Source organism: Ceratosolen solmsi, unplaced genomic scaffold (assembly GCF_000503995.2).
Source record: "Ceratosolen solmsi marchali unplaced genomic scaffold, CerSol_1.0 scaffold13, whole genome shotgun sequence".
NCBI lineage: Eukaryota > Metazoa > Arthropoda > Insecta > Hymenoptera > Agaonidae > Ceratosolen > Ceratosolen solmsi.
The window spans coordinates 3,665,279-3,680,592 of record NW_011948418.1 but is presented as its reverse complement, the minus strand read 5'-3'; the positions used below and the strand labels follow the sequence as shown (position 1 = coordinate 3,680,592).

The 15,314-nt window shown below is 20.7% G+C and overlaps 1 protein-coding gene across 1 annotated transcript; it reads right to left on the bottom strand.

The window, feature by feature from the left end:
- Positions 1-13,470: 13,470 nt before the first annotated feature.
- On the bottom strand, positions 13,471-15,314 carry LOC105360367 (chymotrypsin-2-like). The gene is made up of 4 exons (XM_011497258.1): positions 15,269-15,314; positions 14,831-15,162; positions 14,412-14,681; positions 13,471-13,632 (listed from the first exon to the last, which is right to left on the bottom strand). The coding sequence occupies exons 1-4, from the start codon at positions 15,312-15,314 to the stop codon at positions 13,471-13,473; spliced, it is 810 nt and encodes a 269-aa protein (XP_011495560.1).

Genomic DNA, 15,314 nt, shown 5'->3' with positions numbered 1-15,314 from the left:
GATAATTATTTGTGTAATATACATTAATTGAAAAATAACACGTTGCAATTTTATACTGATTTAATTGAATACAATGTTAATTTAATGAATCTCATACTGCTTTATATAATACTCATATTTATTTATCAAATCTTTCTTATCACGATTAATTATTCAGATAGGTTATCACATCTACATCCTCTACTTATGATGCAATGATTACGTAATATAAAAATACTGCAAATGTTTTTAAATTCTAAACCTATTAAATATAAATATACTATTAATCATATAATCTATTATTGCTTTTTTTGTTGTTGTTAGCAAAATATTTGCTTACGTTTATAGCAATAATGAAATTTTTAAGTAATTACGAAATGACTAGAATTAGCGACTTTATCATCCAAAGATGTAAAATTATAATTCACATACATACGTAAATACTTTGTACAATGTTTGAAATTATATGAAGTCCTGGGCTACTATTTTACTTATAGATTAACAATACATATTTTCTATGACCAAATAATTAAAGAAGTAAATAAATATAAAATAAAGTAATTACTAAAATACTTTATTATAAATAGAAATAATATTTTCAAGATAAACATTGTAATTTGCATAATTGAAATAAATTTCATATAACTAATTAAATGAATAAATATTTATATTATTTGATTTTATTAATTCTTATTAATTATTTCTTTTTATTGTGATGACAGTAGTATATTAATTTAACAAGAAAATATTATGATAAAGTTAATATTAAAATTTAAATCGACCTGGAAGCCTATACGGGCTACAATAATCTGTAATAATTTTTTTAATTTGATAAAATCCTTTTATAAATACAAAATTTTCCGTACTTATAATTCCTATTTCATAATCTACATTAAAATATTTTATTATAATAATTTCTAGTATTTGAGGTTCTTCTACGATTTGCAGATCTTTTGATTGTTCGTAAAATTCGAAATACGATTAGATTTATATTTCAATTAATTCAAGTAAACTGCCTTGAATAGATAAAATGCTTAATTTTAAAGAAGAATAATTTAGAAGATTGAATAATAGAATGTTTAATTAGATTAATGTGATTAGAAACATAGAATCTAGTATTATTTCCAAATTTTTTATCGAATAATATTAAGTACAAAAACGTAGGTATTTTTAAAAAAGTACACTAAATAGTAAAAATATATATATTAAAAATGATTTGTTTAAAGAATAATAAGAACCTTTCTCTCGGATAATAAAATAACTGATGTTGATTGACTTGTGATTATTGATAGATTGTTTATTGATAGAAAATATTTTAAACTATTCTATAAATTATTAAATTGTTAAAGCATTTTATTTGGACCATATTATATCTGTGTAATGTAAATTTTTAATTTACTAATTCAATACGACAAGAAAATGAACCTTAGGTTATTTATCGAATTTATTTAATCCATGACGTTCATGAGTATAAAAATCTTCTGTACGAATTACAATTTGAAATTATAATTTAAATAAAATCGTCAAATCATATTTCATGTCTTAATTATTTATTTTATCATACGTTCTCGATTCTTATCCATTCAATATTGAAAAAATATACTAAATATATTATTAAGTGTATTATAAATATAGTTACATTTTATAATATAATTATAAATGAAAAAATATATTTAATCTGATTTCAAAAAATGTTTATTTTTAACCACTTCGTTCTAAATATTATTTATAGTTATTCTATGTTATTTATAGCACTCAACAGTATAGATTTATATCGATTTAAACTCCTTTCTTCACTTTTATATATAATAGGGTTATTAGAAACAATAAAATCTGACATCATTAGTACTTTTAATATTGATCATTAATTATAAATGTAATTGGTAATTATAAATTCTAATTAAAAAATAAACAAAACCTGAAAGTAATCGTATAAAAGCAAGTTGTTATGATTATGATTATTTTCATAATGAAAAAATATGAGTATGTATATATTTATATTTTTTAATCAGCTTGTAATATATTACTGCATCAAATCGAATGTAATTTATTGTTGATACAAATGTATTTTATTTCAGTTTGTATATATTTGTAATTTTAACTGAAATTTAGTATTTTTAATGTTTCTCTATTTACTACTTATACAATATTACATAATCCACTTGTCTCTGAAAAATGATAATATGACATTTGTAATAGTATAAATTCATTATGAAAATAAACTTTGATTAATTTAATCATTGAGACTGAAAATAATTTACATAAAATAAAATGCAAATGAAATGATTATAAACTACTTAGTATAAAACTGAGTTTAAACAATACGAAAGCAATATAAAAAAAAAAACATGATTGACTTTATAAAAATTTATTGATTAAATAAAATATAAAATAAATACAGTTTAATTTAAACAAAAATATAACGATGAACTTTTGTATTTTAATGCCTAAATAAGTTATTTTACCTGATATTAAAAACATAATATTTTGAAAATCAAGAACATTCCGATTCTTTCATACATAAATTAATTTTATTTTTAAATTTCGATTAGAAAAAAAAAATTAATACATTATAAACAATAAATAGAAAGAGAAACTTCTCAATGTAATTTCAGTAAATTATAATTCCATGAGAAAATAACGTTATATACCTCCGCGTTGCACCTGCATTCTTATTTCATTTTTAATGGCATATTTAGATCTTATTACAATGCATTACTCCATTTAAAAATTATTCTGGACATCAATAATATAGTCTCTATAGTAATTAATATATACATGAAGATTAACTTGTCCCCGATGAATTTGTTGTCTTAATTTCGGACACGTTGACATATTAATACCTATAACAGTATCGTTGTATAGGAGAGGACCTCCACTGTCACCCTAAATAATAATAGTTTATAAAGTATATATAGTATTTTATTACAATTTATATAATTAAAATTAATGCCTATAAATTCTATATTAATCAGTAAAAATAAAAAATTAATAATAATTTATTTACAAAATTTTGTATACCAACATGAAATATGATGAATAAACCATATCGTATTCATTTAAGTTAATACAAATAATTAAAATATATGAAATAATATTAATATAAATATCAAAAGTTCTTTTTAAGCATCAATATAATATGGAAAAATATTTTATGTATTTATTTGAAGGTATAAAAAGTCATCGACTTGAAACGCAATTTATTTTATATAAATTTAAATTCAAAATAAAAAAAAAATAATAAATGCATAATGAAATTATTCTAATAAATATTCAATTTGTGTTCATTAAAAATTATTACTCAAGGGAATAAAACTTTACAATATTATAATAACATTAAATATTACGATAATATGAATAAGAAGAAAAAAATGTGTGTGTGTGTGTGTGTGTGTGTGTGTGTGTGTGTGCGTGTGTGTGTGTGTTTGTGTGTGTAAAATGTATAGCTTACGTGATTTAACAACGCATACGGTTCTCCAACAGTACAAAGAACTCTTGTAGGAATATGAATTCTTTGTCCACGAAGTTTCTCGATTTTATGTTCGCATTCTGGGATCCTTAAGACTCTCAATGCTACAGTTTCCATAATCCTTGGAGATCTATCATTATTCGACTTGCCCCATCCTGCAGTCTCAACTTTTAATCCATACAAATCGTACGTCGACAGAGTAGATAGAATTGCTAACCGTATTGTTTCCAAGACTTTTGTATTTAACTAAAAACAATTATTTAAAATTATTTAAAATTGTAAGTTATTAATGGATGGAAAGCATATGTCTTTGATAATATTTCAATTTTTGTAGGATTTTCAATTTAATAAATAAAAACTTTCTAAGATAATTTACTCGTATGACAGCTATGTCGTTTTCCTTGAACTGTCTATGCATATTCTTTTGGAGAATCCACTCATTATACGTTATCCACCATAATGGATAATATTTGATACCTTCATTCAAGTCACTGGATCCAACGATTATTTCAGTTACATTTAATTCTAAATTTGCAAAACAATGTTCAGCTGTTAATACATCCTGCCTTGAAATAAGTATTCCCGTACAAACGTGATCAAGCTCTACTTGATTATTTCTATCATCTTTATACTTGATTGATACAACAAAAGGAAATTGATCGTATTGTACTTGTTTAATATTAACCCCTATTATAGCTTTTAAAATTACTAATTTATATTGACAGCCTAAAAATGTAAGTTTTATTAAAATAAGAGTAATAAAAAAAGAAGAAGAAAATTAACTTTTATATTTATGAGAAAAGCATTCAACGCTTGTAACTACTTACAAAATACTATAAGTTGTATGAGCAAATAATAATAATTGATCAGCATACTAAAAAAGAAAAGATATATATGTGTTAAAAGCACTATTGAACAAACAAAATATCATTGACTGTACATAATTTATTATCATATCAAAATATTTCGATAAAATAGAATATATTAGACAATTGGATGAATAAATGAATATAAATAAATAATACAAATGAATTATAAATAAAAATGATAACTTTTTTTTGTCAAGAATACTGGACAGAAGTAATTTATTCTTTTCTTTATTATATCCTGAAATTATTTTATTCTGAAATTAATACAAATAATTTATGTGTTGCTATCATAATGATTCATAATAATATTATAAAAATTAATTTATTTTATACCACTTAAATTATATTATTTAAATTATTGATCTAGCTAAAGTTGTTATTTTATCACTTCTTCCGTCATCCGTCTCTCTCTCTCTCTCTCTCTCTCTCTCTATCTGTATCTATCTATCTATCTATCTATCTATCTACTTCTATAAATATTAAATACATAAATTACACATACAATATCAATATCACATTATAATATTGTGATAAAAATATATACGTAAAATATCCAATATATATAAAAATACGTATTTATTCATATGTACGTGTATGTATGTACAATATTTTTTACATAATATTTATCACATTATAATATTGTGATAAAAATATATACGTAAAATATCCAATATATATAAAAATACGTATTTATTCATATGTACGTGTATGTATGTACAATATTTTTTACATAATATTTATCACATTATAATATTGTGATAAAAATATATACGTAAAATATCCAATATATATAAAAATACGTATTTATTCATATGTACGTGTATGTATGTACAATATTTTTTACATAATATTTATCACATTATAATATTGTGATAAAAATATATACGTAAAATATCCAATATATATAAAAATACGTATTTAATCATATGTATGTGCGTTATAGAATGATTATAATATACTTAACTAGGCATATGGACTTAAACAAACTGAAATGATAAAAATAGTAAGGTATTCTTGATTTATAATACAATTTACATAACAAATGAATACGTAGAAATTAATTTGTTTAGTAAATATTTTTCAAAAAATGAAAATAATTTGTAATTAAAATATACTAATATAAATAATATGAAAAATTTATAATTAATATAGCAATTTCAACCATTTTCTTGTTTATTGGTATTCATGCTAAATTAAAATAAAATTTATAGATTATGTGTTAAATAATATTATCATTATTTTGAACAAGAAATTAAAAGAAAATAGAAAAAATTGATAGTATTTTAAAATTGCGTTTATAAAATAGAATTTATTTTTACCAAAATAGAATAAACTTTTAAATAAGTTTATAAGTTTTTAAATGATATTTCAAAATAATTCTATAATGCCTTCAAAATTTACATTTATCAACTTTTAGATCATCTATTGTTTGTAAATTTAATAACCAATTTTTTTCTAATTATTGCGCTGCTTGTGATTAATTATTTACAAGGCGATATTATACATATAATTAATCAATTATTAGAATTGAGTAATAAATTTTATTACTAATTAACTTCATATTAATATGTATTTAAGATAAAATATTTTTTTAATAAATAAATAAAAAACATATTCAAAACTCATTTAGATAAATGGTAAGAATATTGTGAGATAAATTTACGAATATTTTATTTACGCACATAATCCTTTTCAAGATATTGTATTTGCATTTCACATCAATTTTATAATTTTACTAAAAATGAATTATTAAATAAGAAGTATTATAATACACAGTTTCTTACATGCTTTTATAAACTTTTTTTAATCTCTGATAACCTACAATTGAGCATTACAATTGCTTTATTTATATAATTCTAATCAGTTAAGAAATAGCTGAGTATATTTAATGTCACATTAGTTTTCTCATTTGCATAATTTTTTTTTCGTATTTAAAAAATATTTAAGCCAACGTAATAGTATATTAATAAAATTATATTCGTAATGTTTACATTTAATTTAACCTTCTTATTATTTTTTCACAAATATCTTAATTAGAAAAACTAGAATAATATGTGTATTTGGCTGAGACATAACTTGCAATCATTATTTCAAAAATTGTTTATCGTAAAATTACTTTGCATATCCATATATTTCATCACACGCAAAGAGGATTGCCTAAGGTAATAATGATACTTTATCACAATATCAAAATATATATATAAAAAAGAAAATAAAATTAAGAAATATAATAATAAATCAGAGCAAGGAAAAAAATTAGTCTAAATAAAATAAATAAATAAGTATTCAATAGAGATTGAGGTGAGAGATAGGAAAAAGAACTTTGAAGTTTATTATTTGAAGTTAAGTTTTATATTTGCTGATATATAATTAAGTAAATAGCCTCCACGGGTATTAAAAATATTAAACATTAAATTATAATTAAGCTAGATATTACCTTATATATTTTTTTCGTTCAAATAAATTATATTGGAAGGCAGTATTGGATTGTAAATACAACACCACATTTCTTCAAAAGATTTCTTCAATAGTCTAATATTAATAATTCAGATCAAATTATTTATATTTAATATGTCGATAAAAAAAGTAATTTTAAATTGATATACGAAAAGCCGATTGTTATTAAACCATATAGTATAGATAATATAGTTAGATTGTTGTTAATATATCGTAGACTTTCTTTTCACTTGGTAGTGCTATAATTTAAATTAATTAAATAATAAAAAAATAAAACATACCATGCACTTTATTAAATTCACTTTTATTTCATTAAAAATAAATATATACAATATTAATTACAAAATTATTTTAAAATTATTACCATAAATAATATTTTATAATTTTATTTCAATGTATGAATTACATTATTTGCTAAGATTTTTATAATCGGATATATTTAATGATAATTATTTTTGACGTCCAAAATAAAATCTTTATAAAAAAATACACTGAAATGAATATTAACTTTTTTCGGATGAAATTCAATATCCGGATATGGACATGTTGATTTATTAATTCCTATCAGGCTACCCATACGCATTAATGGTCCACCACTGTCTCCCTAAAAATATTTATATAGTGATACTTTACGTATTTTAATCACATCATTAAATAAATTTCATTTCATTTTTTTACATTAACTAGTATAAATCTAAAAGGCATATTATGCAAAATTATAGAATAACAAATACAATACAATAATTTTATACTAGACTGATCGTGAGAAATGATAACATTTATTCGGAAAATATTTTTTAAATAATATTTCAAATAATTTATGTTTCAAGACAATGCTGACTTTGAAAAATATTTTTGTTGTTAATACAATTTAACGTATTTTTGTACTGTAATTCTCCGTAAACTAGATTGAAAAGATGACAAAACAACTCGGTACTGTTTTACAGGATCATTGACTCTTATAAACAATACTCATAACTATCGTAAAATTTTTAATTCTTTTATTTTATGTTGGTAATTAAATTAGGCGAATAGTGAATTGATTATTGAATGAATTATTGATATCTAAAACGAGATTAAACTACTTAGAAGTAATTTTTTATTCATAACATTTATTCAAATAATTACTTTTGTTAAAAGATGTTTTTAATATTTTAGGAAACACAAGTGGTTTTTAAATTAAAATACTACATTTTCACAAATAAAGCAGAAAAGAAATTATAAGTAAATAAATAATATCATAAATATAAAAAAAAATCATTTAGCAGCATTGACTGAAAAAATTGTGCATAATTATTTTTAATGCTCACTTTAAAATGGCTTCAATCTTATAATAATAATAATAATAATAATAATAATAATAACAATAATAATAATAATAATAATAATAACAACAACAATAATAATAATAATAATGACAGTACGAATGGAAATTAAAAATTACAAAAAAAATTGTTATATCTCCGATCAATAATAAATAAAGTAAAATGTATTAAGCCTGATAATATTAAACAATGAAAATCCAAACATCGAATATAATCGAATATAAAAAGAATTAAATAGCATAAGTTAAATTTAATTTAAGCTATAAAAAAAATAAAACATATAAATGCAACTGTTGGAAATTTTGCATAAAGTCGAAAATTTAAAAGACCTTTGAATAAACTTAAACTGAAAATAAAAATAGAATGCATATAACATAAATTAATACTACGTAATTTTAAATAAATTCAACACAAATTCCGATAACGTTGAGTGATTTGCTATTTTTATATTTTTACTTGTAATAAAATAATGAGTAAAATAATGAATTGTAATAATGAAAACTATAAAAGCAATATATGTTGTTATAGAGAGTGTCTTTTATGTAGATAAAAAAAATAAGATTATCTTTCATTAATTTTATAGGAAAGAATTGTATAATATTTAAATTCATTAATATTCTTTAATCAAATTTCTTATTCTTCAAATATCTTATTTTAGTTTTATGGATAATTAAGAAAATAGTTTTATTTTTAATACGTAAAAACTATTACACATTGATAGTTCAATTAATTTATAAAAAAAGTTCATATTTTTTTTATATATAAGATACTTTACATAATCTGTCACAATATTAACATTATTTATTATGATATGATTCGAAATTGTAAAAAATGCTTTAGAACATATATTACTAAAGCAGCGTCGATACACTTAAAAATGCTTTATCACTCAATATTGCTATATACATATTCATATCTATTAATTTTAAAAAATGTATTACACTACGAATATTAAAAAATTAAAATTACTAATTATTTTAAGAAACATATCCTCCAATAATAACGTAATAATACTAGATAATTAGAAGAGATAAAGAATTTAATATTAATTTGATTTAATCTTATCTTATTTCAAATGTCTTATAAGAACAATATTAATTATAGAAAAGTATTTTTCAATACAATATAATAATTTAATATTTTTATTATTATTTGAATGATCAATGAAAATATTTATTAAATAATTAGTTATTATTGTAAGCCAGAATTCTTAACTGTTAAAAAGCATTTCATGCTGTTATATTTATATTTTTAAGTATAAAATATTGTTTGAAATAAAAAATATAATTTTCAATTTAAATATTCCTTATACTTTTTTGTTTTAATATTTCCTACTATCGCGTAGCATTATATAAACAATAATAAAAGTTAACCTCATACGTAGCTTATATTATTTGCAATTCAGTTTTATTAGTTACCATTTATCTATTTAATGTTAAAATTGAAAACAATTTAAAATATTACAAATAAAAAATATGAAAATGATATATTTTTAAGCTAATTATCAAAAGAATTTATAATATTAAATTATTGAAATTAGTATGAAAACAGTCGAATAGCAAAATTCATTATTGCACTACAACTATTATGAATTTTCTACAATAAATTGATACTTACGCTACTAAGTATAGCATGTGGATCTGCAAAACTACATAAGTATCTTTCATCAATAATAACTCTAGATCCATATTGTTCCTCAATTTTATTTTCGCATTCTGTTTTTGATAATATTGTCAATTCAACAGTTTCCATTAATCTAGGAGTTTCACCATTAAGTGTTTTACCCCATCCTGCTGCCAGAGCAATTGTTCCATAGTAACTTTCACTTGACATTGTTGAAAGAATAATTGGATAAATAAATACTGGAACAAGCATACTTAACTGAAATAATTATATTACTTTGTTTTAAAACGAAAATTAATTATAAAATTCAACTATTCTCACCAACTAAATATATAATATTATCATGTAATAAACAATATTATTAGAGGATATCAAAATTTGTGCGAAATTTCATAAAATGAATTTTTTTTTTTTTAATCCTTCTGTTTATTGAAAAACGCTATACAATATTTTGGAAAATATAACCTACCCGTATAATACCAATATCATTTTCCCTATACCGACGCCGTAATCCCTTCTCTCTAGCCCATTTGTTATAAGTTATCCACCATAATGGATGAAATTTGAGTCCTCCTCTAAGATCATTTGATCCAGCAATTATTTCAACATCTGCTAATTTATATTTCTTGAAACAGTGTGCAGCCGTTAATACATTTTTTCTTGATATAAGTACTCCTGTACAATCATGATTAGTTTCTGGAGTTGGATTATTTGCATTAATGTAATGAATAGAGACGGTAGATATAAATTCATTTAACAGAGCTTTTCTGACATTCTCCCCAATCAACGGTTTTCCAATTGTCAATCTACATTGGTTGCCTAAAATATATAATACTTTTTACATTTTAACGAAAATGTATTCAATAATAACGAGATTGATTCAATTGTTTGAATCTATAATAATAATAATGTAAATATATCTAATAATAATCTAAAAATATCTAAAATAATTAATAATAATAATAATAATGAATCTAATGATTTTATGTTTTGAAATATTGAATATTTGATACTTACAAAATGCTATAAATTGAATGAAAAATACATAGATACTGAATCGCATTTTAAAACAGAAAACAAATCTATATATTTAAAAAGACTCTTATATGAATTTATTGTAAATATTTTCCGATGTCATATAATTATTTTACTCCACTCTAATAAAAATATAATTCGCATAATAGTAAAAAATTATCAAAAAACCCAATTTTTTTTTTTTTTTTTTTTTTTTTAATAACATAAATTTTTACAACCGATTATAAATTCATAAAAAGATCATAACAATTTTAAATAGTTTGAAATATTGCATATGTTAATTTAAATTAATTTTTCTAATTAAATATATATATAATTAAATGCTAGTATACAAAATATCATAATATAAAATAAATTAAAATACAATTATTCTTTTTCAATTTATTTTTATATCTCATTAAAAATAATATTTAATAATAAAAACTGAAATATATTTCATATTCATTTCACACACGATTCAATGCAGAATATAAAAATGTTATAAACATTGAAATACAAAAGTTTTTTATTTGCAAAAGAAAAATTCCAAATTAAACATTGAATATGTAATCTTATATTATTACTGAATATTAAATTTCTTTCAATATTAAATATACAATACTTTTACATATATTTCGACTTTACAATAAGTAGGAGATAATTTTATGTAATCTTATAAGAAATATTAAATATCAAATGATACTTATGCAAAAGTATATCAATTTCATTTATACTAAAAAACTCATATTTTTTATCTCATTTAAAAATGTTAAATATAAATACCGAAATTTTTATTGTTTTATGAAACAAATATCGGATAGTACATCATGCGATATTTACATAATTACAATATGTTTTACATTTGTAAATATAGATATCATATGTAAATACATATTCATTATAAATACGTATATTTAAAAAAAATTTGTTATATATAAATTAATAATACTTGAATCAAATTTTAAATCATATCATTTAAATATTGTATTCATATTATTATTATTAATATCAGTAATTAATGATAATCATTTTTATAAACTCTTACTATATATATTTAATTATATTTATCTGATTTATTTTTAATAATTTTATAAACAATCTAAATAAATATGTATAATTTACAGATGTTAATTAATCGATTTTTTTAATAGGGCAAGCTTTAATTTCATAATTAATTTTATATATTTTATCACATTAAAAATAATTATTCTAACAAAATTAAAAATAATCATTTTCGTATTTTAAAATAAGAATATATATATTAGAAAATAGGAATGTATATTATAAAATAAAGTTATTTATAATTATGTTATACGCTGAATATTTTATCATCCGCTCAATTCACTTTTCCACTATGATCATTAATTGTTTTAAATTGTCTCATACATCAATATTCATACTAAAATATATTTTTTATCTCCACTTTATCTATACGTTGTGATGTTTCATATTTTTTGAATCGATAATTTTATTGAATATAAATGATAAATACTTAACAATCGTTAAAAAAAAATTGTATCAATATAGTTTTTCACCTCCTTTATTTATCGTTTTTTTTTTTTTTTATTTTAATGTTACAATTACACTGTTCAAAATGTATTTCATTTTAACAATATCATATTACATCTTACAATTATCATTACATTCGGACTTCTGGTACAAAGCAATTATTATTCTATGGAATATAGAATATGTGTTATTTATTAATTCTTAAACTAGTACTAATAGTACTCAACTGGCAAAAATTTTACAACTAATAATTAAAATTTGTTTTACAATAAAAAGAAATAAAAGAATTTATGATTTAATATTAATGCATTTAAAAGATTTTCAAGTAAATTCAATCATTGTTTTAACATTATATATAAATATATGAAATTATGTTTTTTATATGTTATATTTCAATAAGTAACATAATATGCCATTAATTTCATATATTACTAAATGAAATATTTCACAATTTATAATTTGAAAATTAATCTACTCAGTGAGCATAATTTGGTCAAATATACTTAACTAATTGAACAATAAATTTTTTCTTTTTTCTTTTTATTAAATATTTACTTTATTATAAATATTTATTTAAATATATTACTTTAACTTGAATTTATCATCACTATAATAATGGTTAAAAGTATATAGCCAAATAAAAATAGTTTTTATTTATAGTTATGCTGTACCAATGTAAAAAATTAATTTATTAATAATAAATTAAAATTCAGCTATAATGTATTAATTAGTTAAAAATCTTTATTATTGATTAAAATAATGATAATACAAACGATCCTTATTTTGCCTAATTAATTATGGTATTATAATTATTTATAATATTTAAGATACGAGAGAATAAAGCCTTACACATTGACGATAAATATTATATAAATTTATAGAAATATATAATAAAAAATAATAAAAAATAATTAAGTTATTTATCGATCACATATATATTACAAAATATTTACGAATAATTTATAATTTATTAATCTTAGGCTATTTATTGAAATAAAAATCTATATTTATCATTATGAATAAATAGCTATTAAAATTTGTGATCTTAAAATGATTTATAATAATTTATAAATATTTGTATTATGAATACAATTTTTACTTGTATTTATTTGTTACATTTATTTTTACATTTATATGCTTTACATATATATATATATATATATATATTATATATTACATTTTTTATCGAAGCTACAATTTTTTGAAATTACAATTGTTATACAATTTAGAAATTATTTGTAACATCTCTAATAAAATCAGAATAATAATCAAGACGAATATGTAGATTTAGCTTCTCTGGATGTGGAGGATTAGTTGGCATTGGATAAATATCTTGATTAATCGCTATAACTTTATCATCAAATATCAATGGTCCGCCAAAATCCATCTAAAAAGTAATTAGATAAATTTAAAAAAATATTTAATTATTTATTGTTATTATATGGATATTTAATATTGTCTATAAATTAATATTATAAATTATAATAAATTAATTAAAATTTGTTTATATATTAGATGGAAGGTAAATATTTTTAAAAATTGTATTACATATATATATAAATATATTATATAAAATTATATCATGATCTCAATAATTAAAAATTATCTTATTGTAAATGCAATTTCTAATTAGCAATTACTTAATAATTAATATAAATAGATAAATAATAAATTTTTTTACCAAAGTTCATTAAATCCTCAAACATAATAGAAATTTTTTATACCAATATTTAATTTAATTTCTTAAATTACTTAAATAAAATATTAGTAAAAATTTGAATAATATTAAATGAGAAAGTCATGTGTATAATTAGGTATTACTTATATCGTTATAAACTTTTCTATTAATTAAAAAAAAAAAAATTATAATATTAATTTACTAAATAATAAAAATTAAATACTACAAATTATAATCTATATATATACATATGCATACATTCATACATATATAAGCATCATTAAATTTTTAAATTTTTCACATCTGAAGATAATTCCAAAGACTAAGTTGCTTTAAACGTTATAGAGTAGAGATATTATACATCAACCGAGCAATTATCTTATACTTAACCTATAAAGCATATATACATATACATAGTGAAATATTCTAATGGAACTCCGTTTAACAGTAAATTGCGGGAATATTGAAATAAATGGATGAATTCTCACCAAATGCCAGTGCTGTTCCTCGTGATCTCCATTAGTACATAAATATGTTGGTTGTAGTTGGAATGGCCGTCGTGGATAAAGTCGGTTGATTTTTTGCTGGCACTGTTCGTTGGTTAAGACTGTTAAACTAGTAGTTCGCATAAGCCTAGGAGTCATTCCAATCATTAATGCCCCCCATCCAGCTGTCTGCACCAATGACCCATACAAGTTGCTATTTTGGGTTGTTTGTATTTCGGCTATTTTAATGGAAGCAGGTACTGGTTCATTAAGCTGCAATAATTTAAAAATAACCGACATAGCATGACATAACCGAATTGCTTTAATACTATTTTTAATTGGAAATAAAAATTTCTTTAGCTTATAAATGAAATTTTACTTATATGAACTTTCTTGTATTGTGAATTATCCAAAAAGTTTACCCTTATAATTGCAAGTTGATTTTGTTGATAAGTTAGTTGTTTATTTTTTATATGAGCCCATTGTACATACGTCATCCACCATAGGGGGTAGCGTTTGAATCCTGCTTTTAAATTAACTGATCCATAAAGTATTTCAGTAGCACCTTCGGTAACGCATTCTTGACAACGCTCAATAGTTAAAACATCCTTGTTTGAGATAAGAACTCCTGAACAAACATGATCTTTGTCCGGGCGATTAGGATATTCCTGCTTCTTAATGGAAACGACAAATGGAAATTCTCCCTCTCTTGCACCCCGACTCTCCATTGCTTCGATAAAACCATATTGGATACCTGAAAATTGAATTTTTAGCAAAATAATTGTATTAATAGCAAACAATTGCTCGTATAATTATTCCACTGACTTTGAACGGAGTGTAAAACTGTACTTATTACTTACACGATAATAAGCATTGAGCAATAAGAAGACGAACCTTTAATTCCAT